The sequence below is a fragment of the Peromyscus leucopus genome, chromosome 1 (genome assembly GCF_004664715.2).
Source record: "Peromyscus leucopus breed LL Stock chromosome 1, UCI_PerLeu_2.1, whole genome shotgun sequence".
In the NCBI taxonomy this organism is placed as follows: Eukaryota; Metazoa; Chordata; class Mammalia; order Rodentia; family Cricetidae; genus Peromyscus; species Peromyscus leucopus.
The window spans coordinates 122,776,101-122,800,738 of NC_051063.1; the positions used below are offsets into that span (position 1 = coordinate 122,776,101).

A 24,638-nucleotide genomic window follows, 5' to 3' on the forward strand; every position below is an offset into this window, starting at 1 on the left:
TTTAGTTTTCTTTCCTGGCTAAGTTGTCTGAGGTAGGTGTTCAGTAAAGGTTCAATAAGTGGATAAATCTTATCAACAACCTTGGGGACTTTTGGGGTGGATGGATTTGAGAAAGATGCAGGCCAGTGGGAACACTGAAGACTATTTATAGCTCACTTTTCTAAGGGAAGGTACTTGGCTAGTTTGAAAACTGAAAGGTTGGAGGTTGGTGGTCCAATTTTATCTAGTGTCTCAAAAGAGACAGGTTATCACTCTTCTCTGACCACCGCGGAAGGCTCTCCACATAGGTGAGCAAAAGTATGTGGCAGGGAATGTTTGTGCTGCTTGCATTGAGGGAGCAGCCTCCAGCATCCTCTGACTCGAGAGAGGGTCTCAAACTCACCATGCCCTTTAGGATGGCCTTGAATTCCTGATCCCCCTGCCTCTGCTTCCCAGACGTTGAGATCACACACAAGTACCGCCACACCCAGCTTCCGGTTAAAATGTTGATTATTGTGACCACATCAATTCAGTCACACTAGGAAAACAGAAATGTCACCCTACTTCTGCCACCAGTCAGTACACTCACAGTGACTATGCTCTATCCGTGACGCAATGCAACAGGGACTGACCAGGGCCCAAACAGTCATTACCTCATCTACTCGTCCTAACGTCCAATGAAGTGGCCCACTTCAGAGATGAGAGGCTGAGAGAGAGATGACCTTGTCCAAGGCCACAGAGATGGCCAATGGCTGAGCCAGGTCCCCTCCTGCTGCAGTCTCTCGGCTGGGATCCCGAAGCCCTGTCCACATGCACCTTAGTTAGAGAGCAGCTGTAACCCAGCTTATTTTATGAACTCATCTTTACACACATCGTACACATCACTCACTCCAGTTGGGTCCCTCTTGGATCCGTCTTTTGTCCTGAGATGGCTGTGGCTGGATTGGGACCTGTTCTCGAGCCTCTTTAACTGGTCTCTGTGATTTCACTCTTATTTCCCAAGCCAAGCTTCAGCTGAGATTCATTTTTTTAGTGTATTTTATTTATTCTTTGAGAATTTCATACATATATACAATGTGTTCTGGGTACATCTACCTTCCATCCGACTCCTGCTGAGACTCCCCGTTCCCAATGCCAATCTCCCTCCAAACTTCATGTCCTTTTATTTTTTCTTTTTAGAAACTCACTGCGTCCAATCAGGGCTGCCAGTGTTCACTCGGGTAAAGGGTGTCCACCAGTGGTGTCAGCCCACCAGACTCTAGAGACTAGAGCATGGACGACCAACCAGGGACTCTACCTCTGGAGAAATCTGACACTTCCTCCTCCCAAAGCTTGTTCCTTTCTTGTCCTTTCTCCCAGAAGACAGAGTGACCTTTTACAAACGGAAACAGATCGTGGCATTTTCAACCATTAGTGGCTTCCCATTGTGTTTGGATAAACCGCAGGTTCTCAGGCTAGTCTCGGGTCCTCACCTGTCTTGTGTTTGCTGGACTTTCCTCGCTGGAACCACACTGGGTGACCGACTTCAAGTTTTCCACATGCCTTATTCTCTGTCATTCCGAAGCCTGTGAAGTTTTCTCTGCCTGGAACCTCTTCTGCATACCCTTCCTGACTAATGCATCTTGGCCTTGGGCTTCCTAAAGAGACCATTCCACCCTAGCCTAAATTAGAGCCCTTCAGTCACACAGGTCACAACTTTGTATCTGTGTAGTCAGGGTTAGTATATTCCATGCAGTCTTCCAGTTAGGTGATAGAAGGACTGTGGCTTTCCTTCTGAGCACTTTATCCCTAACACCCATCATGGAGCTGGGTACATAGTAGGTGATCAATATTTGTTGAAGGAAGAATTGTTTTCCTATCTTCACAAATATGGCCTAATAGCTTTATAATATTTAATAGTTATCCATCAATTCATGACTTTAATAAGATATTTGTTTCATATGTAATTGAGAATTGGACTGTCTCATGGTTGGAAACAATGTCCAGTCTCTATCAGTAACAGCAGAAACCCGGCTCACTAGTATCAGTTTAGTAGGCTGTGAGTAGGCTGACTTTAGAGACGACCCAGAATGAAGTGTCAGAACGCTCTGCAGGCAAGAGGAGAAGAATTATCTGTGTAACTTGTTTGCATTTGATGTAGACCAAAACTGGAGAGTGGAAGTATTTAGTGTAGTATAAAATATATTTCTTACTTGGTGTCAGTTTAAAGCACTGAAATGTGCTGATTTCAATGGCTTGATGGAGGAGTCATGCAAACATCACTAAATCTTCAGGTCTTGCCTTGCTGACACAGAGACTGAACATGTTTCAAGTCACTTGTTCTGCGTGTCCACCTTTCTGGTACCGCAGCTGGCTAACATCTGCAGGACTGAGCGCACAGGAGGGTCTCAAGAATGTTCCTTTTCTTTTCACAGGTATTGATGGTTTTGTGTGTGTGTGTGTGTGTGTGTGTGTGTGTGTGTATGTGTGTGTGTGTGTGTGTGTGTGTGTGTGAGAGAGAGAGAGAGAGAGAGAGAGAGAGAGAGAGAGAGAGAGAGAGAGAGAGAGAGAGAGAGAGGACAATTTACCAGGGTCAGTTCTCGTCTTCCACTATGCCCCAGGATTGAACTCATGTCCTCAGGAGGGGCAGGAAGTGCCCTTACTTGCTGAGCTACCTCCTCAGTCTGACTATTTATTTTTATATTATTTTATACTATTTTAGATAATATTAGACATTGGGGAAAGTTTCAAAAACAGTATAGAAAGCCAGATGTGGTGGCACACACCTTTAATTAATCTCAGCACTTACAAAGCAGAGGCAGGTAGATCTCTGTGAGTTAGAGGCCAGCCTGATCTACACATCAAGTTTCTGTTCAGCCAGGGCTGCATAATGAGACTCCATCTCTAAAACAAACAAACAAACAAAAACAAAAAGTAGTAGAGAGCTTTCCCGTGGTCCCTTCTGCCAGCCACCCTCTTTGGTTTTGTGTTTTTAAGGCAAGGTCTTAGTGTGTATCTCTGGCTGTCCTGGAACCCACTCTGTAGACCAGGCTGGCCTCGAACTCAGAGATCTACTTGCCTCTGACTCCCGAGTGCTGGGATTAAAGGGGTAACGTACTATGACTGGCCTAGCTTCCCTTTTAACATCTTATATTACCATGGAGTATTTGTTATAACTAAGGGACCAACATGGGTACATTATTACCAAACTCTAGACTTTGTAGGGCTTAGTTTTTCTTAATCTTTATTTTTTTTATTTACTATTTGTGGGGGCAGGGAGGGCTTTCGTGCCATGGTGTACACGTGGAAGTCAGAGCACATTTGTGGAGTGGGTTCTTTCCTGTTGACATGTTTCTGGGGATTGAAGGTTAGTGGCCAGGCCTGTTTGGCAAGCACCTTTACCCAATGAGCCCTCTGGTCAGCCCAAGATTTAACCAGTTTTTCTCCTGTTTCAGGATCTAATTTAGGCACCACATTGATCTTAGTACGCCATGTTCCTTAGTCTCCTCTGGTCTTGGAAATCCGTCCGTCTTTTCTCGTGTGTGATGGCTGTGATGCCTTTGAGGACTGGTCCGGTGTTTTGAGGACAGTTCTCACACTCACTTTGCTGTAGTTTTTCTCACTAGTAGACGGGTGTCATGGATTCCAAGGGAATATCACGTAGGTGGAGGCTCTCCTTCACACCCTCTCAGAAGTATGTAACGTGCACGAAACATCATTGGTAATGCTGACCTTAGTCAGCCTTGTGGTTAAGACAGCAGCTTCGAGGGGCTTTCACTCCAAGGGAACTCTTCCGTTTTCTATAGTCTATTCTGGAGTCAAGTCACCAAGCCCTGCCTATGCTTACGTGGAGCAGGGCTGAGGTGATGGCGAACAGTGGTTTTTAAACCATCCCGCATATACTTATTTTATACACCTCACTGTTAACTTGTGTATCCTTTGTGGTGGTGGTGGGGGGGAGTCAAAGCCCCATTACTTATTTAGCCCTGATTGGCCTGGATCTTCCTGCCTCTGTCTCTGAACTGCTGGGATTGCAAATGCACGCCATCATGCCTGGCTATGTATCTATATTTGCTGCTATAATTGTTGTTGTTTTTTTTTTTTTTTTTTTTTTTTGGTTTTTCGAGACAGGGTTTCTCTGTGTAGCTTTGCGCCTTTCCTGGGACTCACTTGGTAGCCCAAGCTGGCCTCGAACTCACAGAGATCCGCCTGCCTCTGCCTCCCGAGTGCTGGGATTAAAGGCGTGCGCCACCACCCCCTGGCTTTGCTGCTATAATTGTATACAAGTCTCTCTATCTCTCTGATTGTCACTCTGGCCATTGAGAACCCCTTCAGTGGACCCCTGTACTCTGTGGCATGGTGGAGGTTTGTTTGTTTGTTTAGAGAGGGCATCTCCCAGCACAGCCCAGGCTGCCCTTGAACTTGCACTGCTCCTCCTACATGCTGGGGTTACAGGTGTGAGTGCTCAGTTATAGCTGTAGTCTGGGGGCATGTTCTCATGTGTGGGCATGACGAGGTGCTTTGGGGAAGCCAGCAAGGTGGCTCAGCAGGTAAGGTTCGACACCCGGGACTCACGGTGGAAGGCAGGACTCCCTAACGTTGTCCTCTGATCTCTGCTTGTGCACCATAGCATGTATATACTTGCACTCACACAAAGAGTGCATGAATAGTAATAATAACGACAACTATGAAGATGTTTCAGGGATCAGCTTGTCACTTTCCCGCCTCACGTCAGCCGTTTCTCCAAGAGCTAGCTCTTGAGAGCAGGAAGCCAGAGCTGTGGAACTCTGGCTTGTTAGGGAGTGTGCACAGTGCTTCTTGGCCCAGGGGGCTTTGGTTGAGTTGGTGGGCACAAGGGAGCTGCTCTCTTTCCTTTTGTTGTGACACTGGCGGTGGACTTTAGAACGCCGGCCGAGCACTCTACCACTGAGTTACGGCCCCATCCCTTCGCTTCCTTAGTATTACTGGCTTGGCTATAGCTTGCTGATGAGCTACCCAAGGTTATGTGATGTGGTCCAGTTAGAACGCAAACTCCTCAGGCCAACGTTTGTGCCTAGTGGTCTGTTCTGGAAGCCTCTGACGCCTGCACAGAATGACAAACACGTCCCCGAGCTCGTGGTGGTCAACGCCTGGTCTCCAGCCTTCTAAAGCACCCTTGCCCTGCTGATTCTCAAACATGGCTGTATCCTGACACTCGCTTGTATTTTCCCAGCTCCTCTGCTTCTCATTGGCCGTTTCCCCATCTGTTTCCTCACACTTGCTCACTAGGTATCCTTGCTTCCTCAGATGCCCTCCAGGTAAACATCCCCTTGGCCCTTCCTGCCTACTGAGGCAATACCTCTTCCTCACTCCAGGACTAGCTCCTACTAGGCCCAGATCCCATCTTCCCCTGCTTTCTCCAAGGCCACGCCTCTTTCCCACATCTTCAGCTGTCCCCATCTCTGGCTCCTCTTCTACCCAGTTTATTGTCCTACACAGGCTCTCTGTGGCCGGGCCTCAACCACCAGCCAGCACAGAATCTCTCTCTCTCTCTCTCTCTCTCTCTCTCTCTCTCTCTCTCTCTCTCTCTCTCTCTCTCTCATCATTTTGGCCTTCTTGAAATAGTAGGTTTCACCCATCATCTCCATTGTCAGCTAGGGCCACTGAGATCACAGGAGGAGAGATGGTCCACAGTGAAGTTCGCCTGCACTGGCCTCCATGGAGGGCCTCTAACAGGGAAATGAAATGCCCATCTCTTGGGAAGAGTCCAAGATGACGAAAGAAGGCCAGTACAGACTCTTCCAGAGGATGACAGAGCCATCAGAGAAGTCTCCAGAGAAGCCACCAGCCTTGGTGGGAAGGAGAGGAGAAGCAGGAGCCACATTCCCCATGCCTCACCTCTTGGAGGAGCTCGGAGAAAGTGGAGGAAAGAAAGTGCATCCCTCCCCTGAGTCTGGTCACCTCTCCTCTCCCCTCCCCCAGAGCCTTCTACCCAGAGGACAGCCAGTCACAGAGCACTTGACCTCCACGGTTCTGAGCACACACACACCACCACCACCCCGCCATCCTCCCCCCCCCTCCCCGACTGTGAAGCAGGCAGTGTGATTCACCACCCCACCTGCTCAGCCTCATTGCATCTTGCCAAGCTGATGTGGGTGTGTCTTCTCCATCAGTGGAGCCGAAGGGAACTCCCAGCCAGAGCTGGGGGCACTGCTGGGCTCCTTCCCTCGGAGACTCTTGCCTTCCGTACCCCTAATACACAGGAGCTGGCTCCTGCTCGTAATTCCCCATCTGCTAGCTTCTTTCTTGGCCCCTACTAGTGACACCATCCCCATAGGCACCTTGGCACAGGCCTGGTCTTTGGAGTTTAGCTTGTGTTAGATGTGCCTTCTCCAGGACTGAGTGGTTATTGGTCTTGGGTCTCAACAGGCTCACCTGTGTGTACAGACCCTGATCAATTTTGTGTAGAAGGGGCTTGGTTTATTTGCTTATGCATTCAACAAATATTTGTGGAAGACTTTGAATATCCATTGTAGGGAGTGGGGCTACAATGATGGACAAAACACCACGCCTTCTAAGAGTTTGCAGGTGTGTCCGGAATATTAAACCAATAATTTTACAGTGGATACTACTAACAATGCGTGCAAGGAAGAAAAAAAATGCACAGGTACAATGCCATCCATGGCCTCAGGTAAGGCCTCCAAAGGAAGTGACAGCTTAACTGAGATCTGAAGTCTGAGTAGGAAATACGAGGAGAAAATCAGTCAGAGAGAATTGCACATAGGAAGGTTGAAAGGATGGCCAGCTGGCTGGAGCTCAGAGAACAAGGGCAAAGTGAGAGGAGAAAAGGCTGGAGAGGTAGTGGACTGACCAGGCTCATCCCAAGGACAGTGGAAGGGAAGCCACTGATCAAATCATACTTGAGAAGTTTCTGACCACAGTTTAGACAGGGGGCTGGTGCTCTCCTGAGGAGAAGAAGCTAGCTAGCAGGCAACAGTTGCCCAGAGGGAAATGAGGCAGGGCCAGGGTGGTGGTCCTCTTCCAGTTGCTTGTCCTTGCCTTCCCCCCGTCCCTGTCCAGAGATGCCAGTCCATGTGGGTAGTCTGGGCTCCGCAGTAATCCTGTGGAAGGCCCAGGGAGGTGATGGTTGGAAGGCCCAGGGAGGTGATGGTTAGGCTGGTGCCAGTGCTGGCCTTCGGTAGGGAATCAGGACTTGGTGTGTGGAAGGGGCTGAAGGGACTGCCTTTAGCCAAGGTTAAGGAAGTCTCTTAAATTTTGCCAACCCGCTATGTTGAAGGTGTTCGATTCTGTCTTTACCCAGCAAAGAGTCAGGGCACCAGCTTTGGACTATAGGAGCCTCCCTGCTACATTAGCCTCCAGGATTTTAATGGGGTTGTTACTCTAAGGCTACCCAGCCAGACAGTGGGCAGGAAGACGAAGGTGGGCTTTAAGGAGGGAGGGGGAGCAAGTCGTGGTCCTACTGATCTCTGCGGACCTGAGCTCTGAGTCTATGACCTTGCTCACATCATTTCTCCTCCCTGAGGGGGCTTGGGTTCCCTCATCTGCAAACTAAGGGTGGCCAAAAAAGTCCCTGCCAGCTGCGACTTCAAGTCCAGCAGCAGGCGGGACATCCCGCCCGAGGCGCAGTGCCAAGCCTGGCAGGGCGCGCGCGGGTGCGGGGTCGACCCAGGAGAGGAGGGGGCTGCGGGAAGAAGCGGCGACTGCGCGGCGGCGTGCGGCGGGGTGTGGGGGAGCTCTGCACACGCTGCCGCGCCCCCGGCTCCAGGCGGGCGGCGGCGGCGGCGGCCCGGGGGCCACGAGGTTACGTAAGGAGCGGGCGGGAGGCACCGGCGGCTCCGCCCGAGCGCGGCCGCCCAGCCCCCGGCCGCCCAGCCCCCGCCCTCCCGGCCGCCTGCGCCTGGCGGCGGCCCCGACACCAGCAGAGAAGCCGCGCAGCCGGCGGAATGGAGCGGCGCCGGGGCTGAGCCGGGCGCACTCGGGCCGCCGCATGTGCCGCGCGGGGAGCAGCTGCCGAGCGGGCGGACAGCGAACGCCAGGGGCCCCGTCGGAGCGGCCGCAGGAGCAGCGCCGGAGATGGGGTGAGTGAGCTCGCCGGGCGCCCGCGAGGGGCTCCGGGCCGCCGATCGCGTGCTGCGGCGGGAGCTCGGGGTGGGGTGGGGGGTCCCCCCCGGCCTGGGCGCGGACTTTGCGCCGGGAGCCCACGGCCCTTCCTTTCTCGGCTAGCCCGGCGCGGTGACACCTGGCGGGGACCCGCACCCGGGCTAGTCTCGGCGCTTCAGCCATTCCGCGGTCTCCTTGCCCCTGGCGCGACCAACTCCAGGGCCTGGGTCTGTGAGTGTGAAGAGCAGTTTGCCATTCTTCACCGCTGCATTTATTGCCAGCGACATGGAAATCGAAGTTTTCCTGGAAAGGAAACACACCCAATCATAACCCTTCGGCGTAGGAATAGTGGACTTGCAGGCAGCGTTGAGGATGGCTGAGGATGGTGGAAATCTGTAAGGAACCTAGGTGAGGCTCCAGATGCTCAGTTGAAGTGACTAATGTTTCTGAGTGTATAAAGTAATTTTAAAAGCGGGATTGATTTCTCCTCGGCGTCTCTCCGAGCAGTAGGCGCTGTGAGTCAGGAGCCACTGTGCTAATAACACAGTAACTCCTTACCTCTGCTCACCGATGCGAGCGAGCGCACGTTCATGGTGCTTTTCCATGCAGGGAATGCTTATTGTGTTTGCTCTCCACCTGAGGAAACCGAGTCCGGAGTAGTTGGGTGACTTCTTCCAGCTTGCACAGCTGATGCATTTGTAAAACGGGAGAGTCTAGTGCGTGGTTGCTCATCAGCAGAGGCAAGGCCACTGCCTGACAGGGACCACGAGGATGGTTGGAGTGAACCAGAGGTCTTGAATCTCTGTCCCCTGCTGCTGAGCCCAGAGTTCTTTGAACAGCCCTTGGTGGGACCCAGGGCCTTCGGCTGTATAGGTCTAGAGAAGTTGCTTCCCTTTGGGGATAGATTAGTGTGGGAAGGCAGGGGTGCAGTGGAAAGAGGCAAGATTACGCTGGTGGCCTGACCAGTCTCTATGGGTCAGCGGCTTTGCTGTACCTAGCTCCGGGCAAGTCTCTGGAGTAGCTTTCACCCCGGGGCAGGCAGAGTTTTGGTGGGAGTGGAGGCAAGCAAGGGCGAGTTTGGAGAAGGAGAGAGGAGGGCTGTGGCCAGCGGGAACATGGGGGACAGAGGGGCCCAGCGGAAATTTGCTTAGGAATATTGATGCCTATCCAAGAGATTTAACATGTTGGGCAATTGGGGTGGGGGGGTGGGGGACGTGATAGACAGAGTCACCCTAGCTGGGTGGCAGATTTTTGTAACATTTTCAGCCATCTCTCAGCAGATATGAAAGAGCTGATCTCTGAGCAGTGGGAATCTTTGAGGCTCTCAGATTTCATACTTAAAAACAAAATCTTTGGGAAGGAGTTAGCAAATGTAGGTCTCAAGATGGGAGATAAAAGGACCTGGAAATTTTAACTCTTCTCCTGCCCCTCCCCCTCAGCTGACACAAACCCAGTGGAGGCCACTTGCATATCAAAAACAAACACTGAAACTCTGTGGTTAATGTGGTTAAAATACATCTGTGGAAATGAAAATATTTACTCACAAAAGCTTAAAGAAAATACCAGAAAACAATTTTTGTTTGTGGAAAAACAGGGAGGAGTAGCTTGGGCATTTTGTTTTAAACACAGAACATGTCTTTCATGTAATTTTAGCATCACTCAATAAATGTGTATTACTCACTTCTTGTAGCTAATAGCTGATTTGTAGCTCTTAGCTCTCCCTGCCATTTTAAAATATAGTTCCTTCTGTAGTGTGTGTGTGAATGTACAAGCCATGACTGTAAAATGAGATGGAGCTAGAGGCTGGGTAAATAGTCCAGACCAAGGAGGTGGATGGAGGGAGCCATTTTAATAATAATAATAATAAAACAGAACTACTGCCATCCTTTCCGAGAGTTGTGTAGGATGGGAAGGACGAGCCAATAACGACAGCCTGTAGCAGACCTGGCTGTGGTCCTTGTCAGAGCCCCATCAGAGCGGACAAAGATTGAAGGAAATAAAGAGCCAGCCACCTGACCTGACTTCCTCGCTGAGGCTGCATTCCCCGAGGTGTTTCCTGCCCTTTCACTTGGGTGAAGTGTCCTGCATTAAGTATGTGATGTCTCCAGTGTGTGTGTGATAGAGTTCCGAGGCAGCTGCTTTGTGGGGGATCCTTTCAGGCATCGCTCAGACATTGCTCCACCTTTCCTTGTACACCCCTTCTCTCCCCTTTCGTGGACAAAGTAGCAGCCACAGACCGAGGCAACCCCTCCATCTTCCTGCCTGTCCTACAGCAAGAGTGAAGCTGCCACTCTGCTCCTGCCTGTTTGCTGAAAGTCTACACCAGTCTTTCCTGCTGCCCGTCAGCTCTCTACTGGTGTAGACTCCGCCCATCCCCTTCCACCTTCTCAGAGGACCACTTTCTTAACGCCCCATCAGCGTCAATATAGGAGCTCACCCTAGTTCAGAACCGTCGGAGAGAACTCTGGGCAGAGCCAGGAGTGTGCTGATCCATATGGTCCGTTACAGCAGCCATCAGCCACTTGAGGCCACTGGGCACTTGAAGTGCGCCCATTGTGACTCAGGACCTGGCTTTAAGTAGCCGCATGTAGCTAGTGGCTGCCATATCGGGCAGCACAGTTTGGCCTTTCCCATCGTCAAAAGAACTCCCCGTCCCCATCCTGCGTACCTGTCCTGCTTCTGTTCCACTGCCTCGTCCTTCTGAGGATATCTCAAAGACGGGGCAGACCCATCGTCTCTATTCATTTTCTTTTCCTACCGTGTGTTTGACTTCCACACTCCAGCCTGGCTTCTTCCTTCACCTCAGCATAGACGCTGCTCGATGTCTGCCCTCTCCCCACCCTCCTCAGTGTTCCTCACCAGTGGTCCTTCCTCCCTGATTCCGCGCCCTCCCAGCCCCTCTGACACCACGCGCCTCTGTCTTTCCTCCCATGTTGTTGATGGTTCCGCCTTCCTGCTCCTTTGTCTGACTCCCGGTGGTGGTGATGCTTAGGAACTCGTCCTGGTTCCTCTTCTCTGTCAATACTCTCTTCCCTGGTCATCTTATCTGATTCCTCAACTTACCCCCACCGCCCACATGGCTTTATGTATTACTTCCGATATGCTACCAACCCTACATTTTTATTCCCACCACAGACCTTCCTCTGGGCGTCTTATTCGTCCATCCCTGGAGCTCTTGCCTCTAGTTCCCATCATCCCTCTCTCCTCCCACCCAATCGGTGGCCCCACTGTCTTTCTGATAATTTGCCCATCATCCTTGGTTCTCCCCCCGTCCCATATCCAGGCTGTCGTTGGCCCTGTGAGTTCTACGTTCCAGGTTCATCTGGAACATGCACACTCTCCAGTAACCACAGCCCTGGCCCAGCCCTGGCCACCATTGCCTCCTTGGGTGGACACGCTTTTCGACACCCCGCCCCCCCCCATCTTTCGCTCTGGGTTACCGTCAGTCCATTCTTTTCCTAGGAGCCGAGGGACTGGCTTTTAAGATTGCAAAGCAGATCTTGTCTCTCTCCTGTCTAAACACCCTTCAGGGGACAAAGGCTCGGGCCTCCGCCTTATCTCCAGCCTTATCACAGTCACTCTGTGGTGCCACTCACTACATTCTGAAGATTCCTGGCCTCCTTTCCAGAGGAACCCTCCATCCATCGCCTCCCAACTTTCCCGACGATCTCTTTCTTTCTTCACTTCCTCTCAGCCTCAGTATGGGAGTAAGTACATATATTCTAGCTCAGCGTTGTGCTGTAGAACTCTGTGCAGTGCTGAGAATGCGATAATCCATGTTCCTGGGGCCTTTGGGTGCCTGAAATCCTCCTACTCTGGCTTTGCAGACATCTTCTCCCCTTCCTTCACACTTTGACATCTGGAACACTGGTTGCTATAACTCTCACACAGCCCCACCTGTGTACCCTACAGTCTCTTGCCCACGGCACACCTGTCATTGTCCGGGTTTTGTTGATTTTTTTCAATACCCCATCACCCTCCGATCACTGCACAATGATAGGACTTACCTCCTCACCCTTGCATCCTAACGTGCGGTTCAGTGGTTGACCTCATAGGCCTGCTGTAGAGATCTTATGATTGAGTTCCTCTCTGCATGGTGGAAGCCTTGCTTGGATGCCAGCCTGAAGTTATGATGCTTTTTGGATTCCCTTCTATATGATTTTCTTGAGTGGGGAGTCACAGGACCAAGAGAGAAAGGAATCACATTTGGATACAGTTTTGTTTTAATGCCAAAGCAGGCATTCTGCTTTGATTGTGATGTGGGTTCGTTGTCGGGCAAGTATTGGAGCTGTACATTATCTTCTTACTGTCTATAAATGGCCCACAGAAAAGGCATCTTGTCAGCTGTTGTGACTCGTAGCTGATTTCGCCAGTGTTTACAAATAAGATCGGCTGTATTACTGGCTCGCCTGTGTTTTGTTGAGCTACGATTGCTTGCGGTGGACGAATGCCACAGTCTTGGTTATCTGATACAGTTGGCTGCCTTTCAGGGATCTATACTGCTTAACTTCTGATGTTCTTTCCCACCTCGGAACCACACTGTGTTCTTTTACAAGTTACAGGGCTTTACTTTGGGCTCTTAGTTAACTAAAATAGAATCTCCCAGGGGCTGGAAAGTTGGCTCAGTGGGTAAGAGCACTGGCTGCTCTTCCAGAGGTCACAGGTTTGATTCCTAGGACCCAGGTATGGCTCACAACCATCAGTCCCAGGGGTTCTAACACCCTCTGCTGGCCTGCATGGGCACCAGGCCTGCACATGGTACATAGACACATAGACACATATGCAGACCAGACATCCATCACATAAAATAAAATTTAAAAATATTTGAAAATAAACTTGTCTTCTCTTGGTCCAGTTTTTGTTGTTATTGTTGTTATTAAACTTCACTAAGGTTCATTGGAATCCTTCATCTTTGAGACAGATGTCCAGTGCTGTCGGGGACCCAGAGATGAGCAGGCCCACTGGTTAATTTCTGCCTCTGTGGGTTTTATGTATTTAAAAAGAGAGATAAGCCACATATTGAGGTACTTGCTTTGTGTTTAAATGCTGTGATGGGAACAAAATGTTAACATCTGAAAGGTATAAGAGTTGATGGTGGGATGTCCATATATTTGGGGAGTCTAGGGGAGATGTCTTGCTGGAGAGGTACCAAAAGGCTGTTGGCATTTAAGATCACTCTGGTTCAATTAAAAAGCAATCTCCCTCAGTGTCTGCACTGGGAAAGTCAGAGTTTAGAAGGGAAGGGACTAGATACCAAATGCATAGACATCAGCTGAACAAATAAACAGGAATGAAAAAATATTCTCTTTGGACTGTTTTTGTTTTGTTTAAAAAATTCAACTGATTAGGCAACCTTAAAAAATAAGGAATGGGCTCCAAGGTTTTGAGGCAAAGTAGGTTTTAGATGACCAGTTGGAAGAACTCACTGAGAAAGAGGTTCACAGACCTAGAGGAAGAAAAGCACACCTCATCAGATATTTGAGGGGAGAGTGTTCTTGGTAGAGTCAACAGCAAGTGCAAAGGCCCTGAGGCAGGAGCATGCCCAGCATGTTAGTGAACAGTGAAGAGGGCCAAGTGGCTAAACCAGAGTGAGTGGTCAGAGGTCAGAGGGTAGCAGGGGCTGGGCCAAGCGTCTGCGTCACTTCTATTTGGGGGAATGTCGTCATCCAAGCTGGAAGCCCCTCGACGGTTATTAGGAATGGTCATGGTCCCATCTTATTTGCACAGTCCCCTGAAGAAGGACTTGGGGCGGAGCAGGTGGTTTGCTGTTCTTAATGGTCTCTGGTTTGTAGACATTACCATGTCTCTTTTCTGTAATGCCTCTTGGGGAGCCTGGAGTCAAGCACACTCATCAGAGCTCATTCCTAACTGTTCTCCTAGCTCTCAGTTTTCTGGTGTGTGTGTGTGTGTGTGTGTGTGTGTGTGTGTGTGTGTGTGTGTGCTGACCAATATCTACACACGTGGAGGGAGGCAAAAGGTTGACATTGGGTGTCTCTGTGTGCCTGTGTCTGGCTGTCTCTGCCTCTCTCTCTCTCTCTCTCTCTCTCTCTCTCTCTCTCTCTCTCTCACATGTTTTTGAGACAGGGTTTCTCACAGAATCCAGAGCTCACCATTTCAGTCAGATTGCCTGGCCAGTGAACCCCTGGGATCCACATGTGGTGTCTCTACCTCCACATTGTAAACATGTGGCCCCCTCAACTTTTATGTGGCTGTTGGAATCTGAACTCAGGTCCTTAGTGCTTCGGCGACAAGCACTTTACCCTCCCGGCGTCTCCACAGCCCTCTAGAGCTCCAACAGTTTTATGGCCCCATCCTATGTGGTCTTGACCCTGTCTCATCTACTGTTTGTTTTTGTTTTTTAAGGAAATGAGAATAGCTTTGCTTGTCTTCCCTAATTCTAAGAACATTGCATGCTCGGGCGAACTGAAGAAGAACAGAGGGAGGAAGGATGTGAAAGTGTCTTTCCATCCCACGTCTTAGGGATAACCTTCGTCAGCAGTTGGTTATCTGTCTTTACAGCCTCTTTTCCGTGTGTGTATGACTGTGTCTAGATGTATGTCTACCAAGGGAAATATATTTTTAACAAGATGAAATCATCCTATATGTCTGTTTTGTAGCATACTTTTTACAACAGCATCAAAAAATATCTCGAGCGGCCATCTTCTCCTGCCAATAATTATAAAAACACATCATCATTTAAATCTACACCTAATTCTAAGCTGTCCTTTTGCCAAATTGGATACATTTTTGTCAATCTGCTAAGAACAAGGCAGGATTTTTTAAAAAGACTTCTCAACAATTCCTTAAGGCGGCTGTTGGCTTTAAATGAATTACTGAAGGGAAAAATGGCAGAGAAAACCAGGACCACAATTAGCGCTGGGTAATTTGGGGTGAGTCACTGCTCCTGCGTGAATCGTGGTGAGGACGTTAAGGACTCCTTGTCGTTGCTAAGGGTGGGTGCTGGACTGAGACCCAGCTGCTCAAAGCATACATCCTTGTTTAGAAATACTGGGCAGAGTAATTCTGCTTCGAGCTCACATGAGACAGTTCCTTGCAAGGGAAAGCACTGCGTCCCATTTAGAAATCCTTTTTGTGCTTCAAAAGACCATTGTCCATCTCTTCAAAGAAAATTCCCTTAAGGAAAGGATTGGCAGATATGTACATGCAAAAAGGACATTATATTCTTTGCTTTAGTTTTAAGACTTTTTTTTCCCATACAAAACAAACAAGCACCAGGGCTGGGGATGTAGCTCAGTGACAGAATCCTTGCCTAGCATGCCCAAGGCCCTGGGTACTATTTCCAGCACCACAGAATACACACACACACACACACAACACGCAAGAGTAAACGCACATGTACATCAACAGTGTCCCCTCAGCCTGAAGCGTTAAAACTTTGCTTTGGCTTGTGGGAGAGACACAGAGACTTTTCATTTGAGAAGACAAGAACTCGCCCAGCTTCATCGGATGTGGAGCAAACAGCATGCACACAGTGTATTTACAGTGGAGAAAAGGGGTTTGCAGAACACCGGAAGTCCCCAGTGTACGAACCCCGGCCTTCTACATCGAGAGAGTTCCATCTGCTTAATGAATTGAGCAAAGAGATGCGTGGCAGGGGGCCGGAGCAGAAGGCTCGGGGTGTTGTTTCTGATTCCCTGGCCTCTTCAGCACTGCTGTGCTGTGTTCCTGCATCTTCTAGGTATTGGGCTTGCGGGCGGCCCCCAGTGTATTTATAGGTTTGGAGGTGAGAGCTGGCATCATGCACCAGTCTCCTAGCGGGGTGTGTTCTGTGTGGGAAGAGGCAGGATGGAAGCCTCTTTGAAAGCTCTGTGAAGTCTCCAGTACTTCTGCCACCAAGGTGCTGTTAGTCATATGGTATCATTCTGGTAGAAATATAATTATTTAAATTATATTTCAAATTAGCTTGTTAGAATAAAAATACACTTGTGGGGAACACATTTAGACATTTGTCAAAGACTAAAGAGATTTTTTTTTTCAACACCATTTTTATTCACAAACTTGATAGTCTTCTTATTACTCCTCGGAGGAATGTGAGAACATGGACTCTCTGACTTAAGAAACCGTTTGGTACATGGGTGCCTCCTGGCCAAGAGAACTATTGATCCTGGCTTCCCACTGTGCCGGAGTGAGGGGGCTCAGGTAGGCTTCCTGGGGAACCCTGGGTCTGGATCCCTCATGAGAGCAGCTGAGCCCAGCCAGCCCTTTGGGGGCTCTGGGGCATCCTGTCTGGGTCATGGGGTAGAGCTGTCCCCAGGGACCTAATTAGTGAGGAACACTGCAGACCCATCGGCTGTGCTTTAGAGGCCTTCCGAAGTCTTTAATTGGGAAAGTGTCTAATTGGAGTTGTTCAGATAAGTGGAGAAAAGAGGGTTGCTTTGGCTTCTGCGTCCCGGGAGAGAAGGGTAACTGAGAAGGACCTCCTGGGAGAAGGAATGCAGCCTGTTTCAGGATGTTCCAAGGGGCAGGGCAGGGAGCTGTTGGTGGTGGCGGCATCGAGGCGTATTTTAGCTCCGATGATGTGAAGATGTGGCCTCTGCCTCCTCCAGGTAGACTCAAGATAGGTGCGACTGTCTCACCCACTGAGGACTGTGTCCTCATGCAGGGCTGTCTGTTGGTGGAGCTAGAGAGGGCACGGATGAACAGATCAATCCCCAGGCCCCTGGCTGCTGTGTGAGCATGGATAAGTCATTTCATCTCGGTAAGAAGCCGCCATCTCCCCATCTCATCCACCGAGCTACACCAGAGCCTCAGATCCACTGTCCTCCCTCCACCTGTTAACTGATTGAGATGGTCAGGGAGCGGTTAATCCTGCTCTCAGAGTGAGGCCTGACCTGGGCAGTCAGGGCACTGGCTTGGAGATAAAGAGGTGTAGAAGGCCGAAACATGCTCTCATTGGACTTCAGTCTGTGGGCAGTGAGGGGATAGGTTCCACTCTGAAGGGAAGAAGAATTATTCTAGGGAAATTTTTCTAGAGACAGTGATGAAGGGCAGCTTGGAGACTTAGATTAGAAAGAAAGAGACCTTACAGGAGTGATCCTCAGTCTTCCTGACGCTGTGACCCTTTAATACAGTTCCTCATGTCGTGGTGACCCCCCAGCCATAAGATTATTTTCATAACTGTAATTTCGCTACTGTTATGGATTATAATGTAAATATCTGTGTTTTCCGATGGTCTTAGGAGACTCCTCTTGAAAGGGTTGTTCAACCCCAAAGGGGTCGAGAGCCACAGGTTGAGAACCACTGCCTTACAGGAAAGAGCCACAGTCCAGGCAGTAAGTGAGGAAAGTCAACAAGGAGAGAGCAGACACGCACAGACAGTATCGTGCAAGCCTTGGCATGGTTCCAAGGTCACTCCAGGAGCGCACACAGCGCAATAAACATGCATGTGGGGATCTCAGCGGGGTTAGGAGGGGTCTTTCTTGTGTGCTTGTCTAATCTGGACACAGGTAAACACATCAGGGGAGACTGTGATGTCTGTGCTCTCATTCCATCCTCGAAACAATCCTCGCTTTCATAGTTGAAACTGGGTTCGGGAGATTCGGCAACCTGTTCAAGCTCTTAGCCAGGAAGTGGCTGAGGTGGGAATCCAGCTTAATCCTGTTAGAGAATAAAACTGTTCTCTGGGCGCGGTGGCTGGAGGCTGATGTCCTCATGATAGAACTGCTGGAATGAGAGACATAGGTTTGAGCTGTCAGCAGTGTGGATGTTCCCAGGGTTTGCGGCTGATGGTGGTGACCCTGGCTGGCTCAAACTCGGAGCGGAAGGGAGAGGAAAGGTGACTTTCCCGGAGGAAAGGCTGGGAGTTCAGTGTCGGGTGGTGGATTTCCATGTGTGGCTGTCTGTCCACTCTAGAAGTACAAACCCAGCCACTGGGACAGCCACGCAGTCTTGGGAGCCGTCACCTGATAGGGATTGACCACCCAGCCAGGGAAAGAGTAAGCTAAGACAAAAGGTGAAACCTGGGCAAGAACCACACTTGCAGGGAAGAACCACCGGGCTGGAAGGGAATGAGACTGGGAGACTCAGACGCAGACAAAAGTGGAGGAGACGGGAGGAGGAGAAGCGATGGAAGATAAGGCTATTAAGTGGGCTATCCCCAACAAGGCCAGGGACTTCCTAAAGCTCAGAGGATGGTGGGACCCAGAAGGTGGCTGCTCCTAAATATCGTGGCAGTGGGAGTGTCAGGGCACTGATGGAATTTGAGAGGGGATTCAGCTAAGCGGGAGAGCCCAAATCCACTCACAGTCGGAGAGAGAGTAGGAAGTGATTGCAGACGAAGGTGAACGTGAGGATAAGTCGGGGTCCGAGGAAGGGTGAGTTTTGTGTTGTAAGTGGAACCTGTTAGGAGGTCAGAGCAAAGCAAAGGGGGTACTGGCGATGTTAGAGAAAGAGGCGGTGAGGTGGGAGGCAGGCAGGAACGGAACTTAGGAGTCGGTAAGCCTCCGGAAGTTCTCCCTCCAGGTCCCGGAAGAACTTGAGAGCAGGTATGTACTGCGGCACTTTGGTTTATCCACTTGCTTATTTTGCAGTGCTGGAGATGGAAGTCTGGGCCTCACGCACGTGGGCGAGGGTCCCACTGTGGAGCTGCACTCCCGTCCCCAGGAGCGTTATCACACTGGCAGGGAGGAGGAGGAGGAGGGCCTGGGTCTGCTGTGCCCTTTCAGGGCTAACGGAGGGTTAGCCAGGAGCTGGGGCTAGACCCAGAAGAAAGGGAATGAATTGATGAGCTGCTGTCATGGAACGGGGCAGGGAGTTGGCTAGAGCAAAGACAGATTTATCACCAGCCTCCGGGGGGCTCTTGAAGAATCAAGAAGATTATTTTAAAGGTGGCCACAGCTAGGCAAGTAGCCAGCATGCTGGGAGATCCAGGTGTGGGAGCAGAGGCAGAGGAAGCCCTGGATCCCATGGTCAGTGATGGTGGCTGCTCTGATCGGATTGGGAGTGCTTTGCCGTCATCCGTGGGTGGGGGACCCATGTGAAGAAGGAGCACATGCTCCACCCTATGGGTGACCTCTCTGCCCTTGCATCTCACAGTAGCATTGTTCCGTGGTTAATATTCTTCCAGACCTTTTCTCTTAAAAAATGCATTAAAATTCTCACCAGCATGACCTCTTTGAGTAATGAGATCTGTAAGTTTATTAACCTCTGTGAGAAGTGGATTTTCTTGCTCCATGGGAGCGGATAATCTCCTGGAGGGAGTGAACGTTAATGTTCAGATGTGAAGGGTTGGTTGAGAGCAGAAGTAGTGTGGGGTTGGCTGTGGTGTTCTGCTCTCTCCCTCCACGGTGTGACTTAGCACGTGTGCCATGGAAGATGGACTGGTGATTTCCCCACGCTGCCGGCCCTCAGCCCACTCGGAAGCCCCTCATTGAGACGGCCAGAGAAACCCTTGTTTCTTCCAGTAATTCCTGTTCTCTGAGTATGGGCGACGGCGGTACCGAGTCCAGACAGCATGCTACCACACGGCCGCGTATGGCCATGTTGAAACACATTCTCCTTTGTCACCCCAGTGGTGGCCTCCAGATCTGCACATGTGTGGATACTTGACAGAAGCCACTTGGGAGGCATTTGGCTAAGTAGTGATGACTCATGATTCCAGGCTCATTACTTGGACATGTCCAATATGTTGGCACCTAGCCCAACCTATCTGTCCTCTCTGCACCCTGCGGCATCTTGTGCCCCTCTATATTGTTTACCACATACAACATTTCATTGTCATTGCAAGTTAGGTCACCAGTGCCATAATCTGGGATGATACCACCGCTGCTAGCCAGTACTCTCTAACAGAAACATTTTGGCCACATTGATAATTAAATAACATCACATCAAAAAGAAGAAGGAGAAAAGAAGATTAAGCTAAAATTTTAAGGTGTTTTAATCCACTATGTCCAAAATACTATTCCACATGGAATCATTGATGAGTCAAACAGATATGCCCCTACCCCTGACATTTGCATTTTAGTGAGTGAGACAGGCTCTGCTGGCTCCTGTGAGCAAACCCTCCACCTCCAAGAAATAAATCCTGCCAATGAACCCAGCAGTAAAAACCTCTGCAGGTTGTCCTCAGAGGGGAAGAAGGGCGTGAAGGCTGACAGCGGCTTCAGCATGTGTGCTTAGGAGACGCACCTCTGAGGGAGCCACCATGGGGAGCAGGGAGCACAGTGTCCAGGTGGACACTGTGTCCAGTGCACAGACCAAGAGTGGAGAGAGCAGTCCCAAATGCTTGAAAAACTGGCATCAGACCTTAATGGCAGGATCTCAGCAGGGGACGGTAGGACCCCGGGCAGGGGTTGGAGAAAGAAGTAGGCCAGGTCCCAATCAGATGTGACTGTGGAAAGTGGCAGAGACACGGGTATGATGAGACTGAAGGAAACTGAGGAGGCTGGCAAGATGGCTCGGGAGGTAAAGACACGTGCCGTCAAGCCTGACAGCCCGAGTTCAATCCCCGAGACCCACCTGACGGAAGGAGAGAACTGACTCCTGTAATCCTCTAATCAGTCAACTAATCTCTCTCTCTCTCTCTCTCTCTCTCTCTCTCTCTCTCTCTCTCTCTCTCTCTCTCTCTCTCTCTCTGTGTGTGTGTGTGTGTGTGTGTGTGTGTTTGTAGAAATACTGAGTAATACTGAAGGTCTGTGACAAGATCCTCGTTAGGTTCCAAGACAGTAGCAGTGTTCTGTGGAAAATGAGTTGGAAGGGAAAGGTTGAAGCAGGACGACCCTGTAGGTCAGAGCGAAGGCTGAGGCTGGAATGTCACATGGGGGATAGTTTCCGTCCATGGTCTGTTAGACGTTCCTCAGGATGACATGACATCAGGGTCAAGAAAAGAGAGGAAGTAAAGGACTTTGGCATACGCTGGCTGCCAGTAGCGGTGGAGGATCCTGGAAGAGGAACCCTTAGGAGGCAGGCAAGGAAGCCCAGTTCAACACCAACCTGATCTCTTTGGGAGCACAGCTGGGAAGGGAGTTGTTGATCATAAGACGGGGTTTAGCTTCAGGGGTGCTGAAGGGAAAAGACTGTGTCACTGAAGGAGACAACAGGGATGAGCCTGGGAGCTTCCATCCTTTACTGAGTGGCCAGGTAGAAGGAGCTGGCAAAGAGGATGGAGGAGGGGTGGCTGGCTGGGAAAGGGTAACCTAGAGTAGCAGCTGGTGGGGAAACATCCCTAGAAGCAGGGCTTTGGCATTGGTTGAGAGCTCCTGAGAGGTGGTGTGGTGGCTGCTGGTGTCCTGGCGGAAGTCAGTCTCAAGGCAGCGCTAGGAGCCAAGTGTGTTGGAAGGCACATGGGAAGCAGGGAAGGAGGGGCGTATGGGAGAGCCAGGAGGTTTTTGATATGGGGGAACTACAGTGAGCATAGTTTCAGAACGGGCTGGCTGCTACAAGAGAAGCCAGGCAGCGGAGGAGCCTCATCCTGGAGATGATGAGAAGCTTGGTTCAGAGCAACAGGGAAGGGTTGGTTGTACCTCGGAGGAGGAAAGGGGACCTCTTTCTCTAAAAAGGAGGCCGTTGTGAGGCTTGGGTGTGGTGGGAAGGTCCAGGAGTCCCATGCCTCCTGCCTTTGACGAGTGGGAGGCTGGGTCATGGGCTGAGAGCAGGGGAGCAGGGGTGGAGAATGGAGTGGGAAGTTAGAGGAGATGATAATGAGGGGGTTGTCAGGGAGTGGACGGCAAGCCTACCGAGGAAACACGAGCCTGTGAGCCACTGGAGAATGGCAGTTTGAGGTCAGAGAACATGGATTCAAAGCGAAACTCATCCACCCAGTTTGCCCAGTGGCTTGGGTGTGGGCTGCCTATATTAGGCCGGGGTGCCGCCTGACTGGGAGGCAGGGTTCCTCGGATTGTAGCAGTGATGGACCACGGGGGGGGGGGGGTGGGCTATCCGATTTACAGTGTGAAGCTAGGCCGTGGCTGATGGAGAGGGCTTATGTCCAGATTGGAGGGCTCTGGGAGGCGGGAGAAGTTTAAATGGACCAGAAGGATGGGCCATGAGAAGGTGGGGGGTGGGCAGTTCATATTTCAAGGCGAATGGGTCCAGCATGTGGCTGTGAGTCACTAAAGGAGCGTGCCCAGCGAGGGTCACTGAAGGAGCATGAGGAAGAAGGCATTGGCCTGGAGGGGCCAAGGAAGCTGGTATGGTGTGTTTGGGTCTTCTATGAGGATGCCTTGACAAGATTGGTAGGAGACGCTGAAGCTTTGCATCAATGACAAAGTAACTTAGAGGCAGGTGCATTAGGAAGCAGGTGCCTGGGGTGGCCTGGCCTCCCAGGACTTGGAGTGAGCTGCAAGGTCACCAGCTGCCCCCATTTGCGTTCAGTGTGCTGGTGTGAGAGGGACAGAACAGCTTGTGATTTTGGTGGGGCTTGTCCTCAGGGTCATCTGGGTTTAGTTAAGGGGTGGAGGGGACTATCTGAGCAGGGGCAGATGGTACTGGCTGCATTCCAGTGTTTTCAGAGGGCCCATGCAGACTTTGGAGAATAAAGGAAGGCAGGCCCACCCAGACTTGGAATACACAGGGCAGGGGGATACACAGGGTGACGGGTGACCAGTAGCAACCGTGGGTTCTCAGTGGGGTGGTGTGTGGACATGAGACACGGCTTTTGTGAGTGTGAGAGGGACCTGGGGATTTCCAGAGATGGTGAGTTCTCCCTGAATCATCTTAGGGAGGTGGTTGCCCCAAAGGCTGAGTAAAACCCTGAAGGCTTTAGCTAACGTGTGAAGGAACTATAGGGAAAGAGGCAGCAAGCAATGTTACATTTTGGTCCTGGGTGGGTGCCCAAGGTCATTTAAATGCAGACGGTGGAAGGATTTTTTGAGAAGCAGAATGAGAGGCTCTGAGCATATGTTCTGCAGAAATACTTAAAGAGAATGGTTCTGTTGTGTGTCTTTTCCTGGGGAGATGAATAAATGTCCATCCCAGATCATCAGTGATGGACTGGAGAAATAGTTACACCCAAGTCTAGCTTGGTGAGCCAACGAACTTGGTGGGAATTACCTACGGGAGCATGGGTGGGAGTTACCTATAGGAGCATGGGGGGGGGAATTACCTACAGGAGCATGGGGGGAATTACCTATGGGAGCATGGGGGGGAGTTACCTATGGGAGCATGGGGGGAATTACCTACAGGAGCATGGGGGGGGAATTACCTACGGGAGCATGGGGGGATACTACGGGAGCATGGGGGGGAAATACAGGAGCATGGGGGGGGGGGGGGGGGGGGGGGGGAATTACCTAAGGAGCATGGGGGGAATTACCTACAGGAGCATGGGGGGGGAATTACCTACAGGAGCATGGAGCATGGGGGGGAATTACCTACAGGAGCATGGGGGGGGAATTACCTACAGGAGCATGGGGGGGGAATTACCTACAGGAGCATGGGGGGAATTACCTACAGGAGCATGGGGGGGAATTACCTACAGGAGCATGGGGGGGGAATTACCTACAGGAGCATGGGGGGGGAATTACCTACAGGAGCATGGGGGGGGAATTACCTACAGGAGCATGGGGGGGAATTACCTACAGGAGCATGGAGGGGGGAATTACCTACAGGAGCATGGGGGGGGAATTACCTACAGGAGCATGGGGGGAATTACCTACAGGAGCATGGGGGGGAATTACCTACAGGAGCATGGGGGGGGAATTACCTACAGGAGCATGGAGGGGGGAATTACCTACAGGAGCATGGGGGGGGAATTACCTACAGGAGCATGGGGGGGGATTACCTACAGGAGCGTGGGGGGGTTACTTACAGGAGCATGGGTGGGGGTTACCTAAAGGAGCATGGGGGGGAATTACCTACGGGAGCATGGTGGGGGTTACCTACGGGAGCATGGGGGGGTCACCTATAGGAGCATGGGTGGGGGTTACCTACTGGAGCATGGGTGGGGGTCACCTATAGAAGCATGGTGAGCGTGACCTATGGGAACATGGGTGGGGTCACCTACTGGAGCATGGTGGGGGTCACCTTCTGGAGCATGGTGGGGGTTACCTTCTGGAGCATGGTGGGGGTTTCCTACAGGACAGTGGGTCACTTGCAGGCAGCTCCATCACTGAAGGAAGCACCTCCCACTTCAGCACTTACAGATCCATTTGTATGTTCTCTGAGAGGGCCAGGCCAGTGTCCCCTAACTTCTTCCAGGAGGGACTATGATGGGCGCATCTTGGCAGGATCCTGGTGGGTAATCCTGGCAGCTCTGATTGAAAGGTGGCAGCCGCTGTGTTGGGTCTGGAGGACAGAGTTCCCTAACAGGGATTTCCCCCCTTTATAATTCTGATTTTGCCTATTATAGACTTTCCCTTGTCTACTTAGATAAATATGTGCGAATATCTTTTTTAATTGCTAGCATATATTATTTGTACAAAATTATGAGTTTCACTGTAACATTTTCACATATATGTGTGAGATAATTTGATCATTTTCAGCCGCCTTTGTCTTCTTGTCCCCGACTCCTCTTGTTCCCCGCTCTATCCAACCAGGCTCCCTTCTATTTTCATGTCTTTAAATATATATTTTGCATACGATAAGGGCCCCTTTTCAATGTTTTAAAATATTTTTATTCTTTGAAA

General features: G+C 50.7%; 1 protein-coding gene across 2 annotated transcripts in view; it reads left to right on the forward strand.

The window, feature by feature from the left end:
* Nucleotides 1–7,842: 7,842 nt before the first annotated feature.
* Nucleotides 7,843–24,638, forward strand: part of Homer2 (homer scaffold protein 2) — a 97,969-nt gene continuing 81,173 nt past the window's right edge. For both annotated transcript variants that reach the window (XM_028873797.2, XM_028873799.2), the window contains exon 1: nt 7,843–8,036. In XM_028873797.2, the coding sequence (XP_028729630.1) occupies nt 8,032–8,036 (5 nt within the window). In that variant the 5' untranslated portion in view covers nt 7,843–8,031. The remainder of the gene's footprint in view (nt 8,037–24,638) is intronic.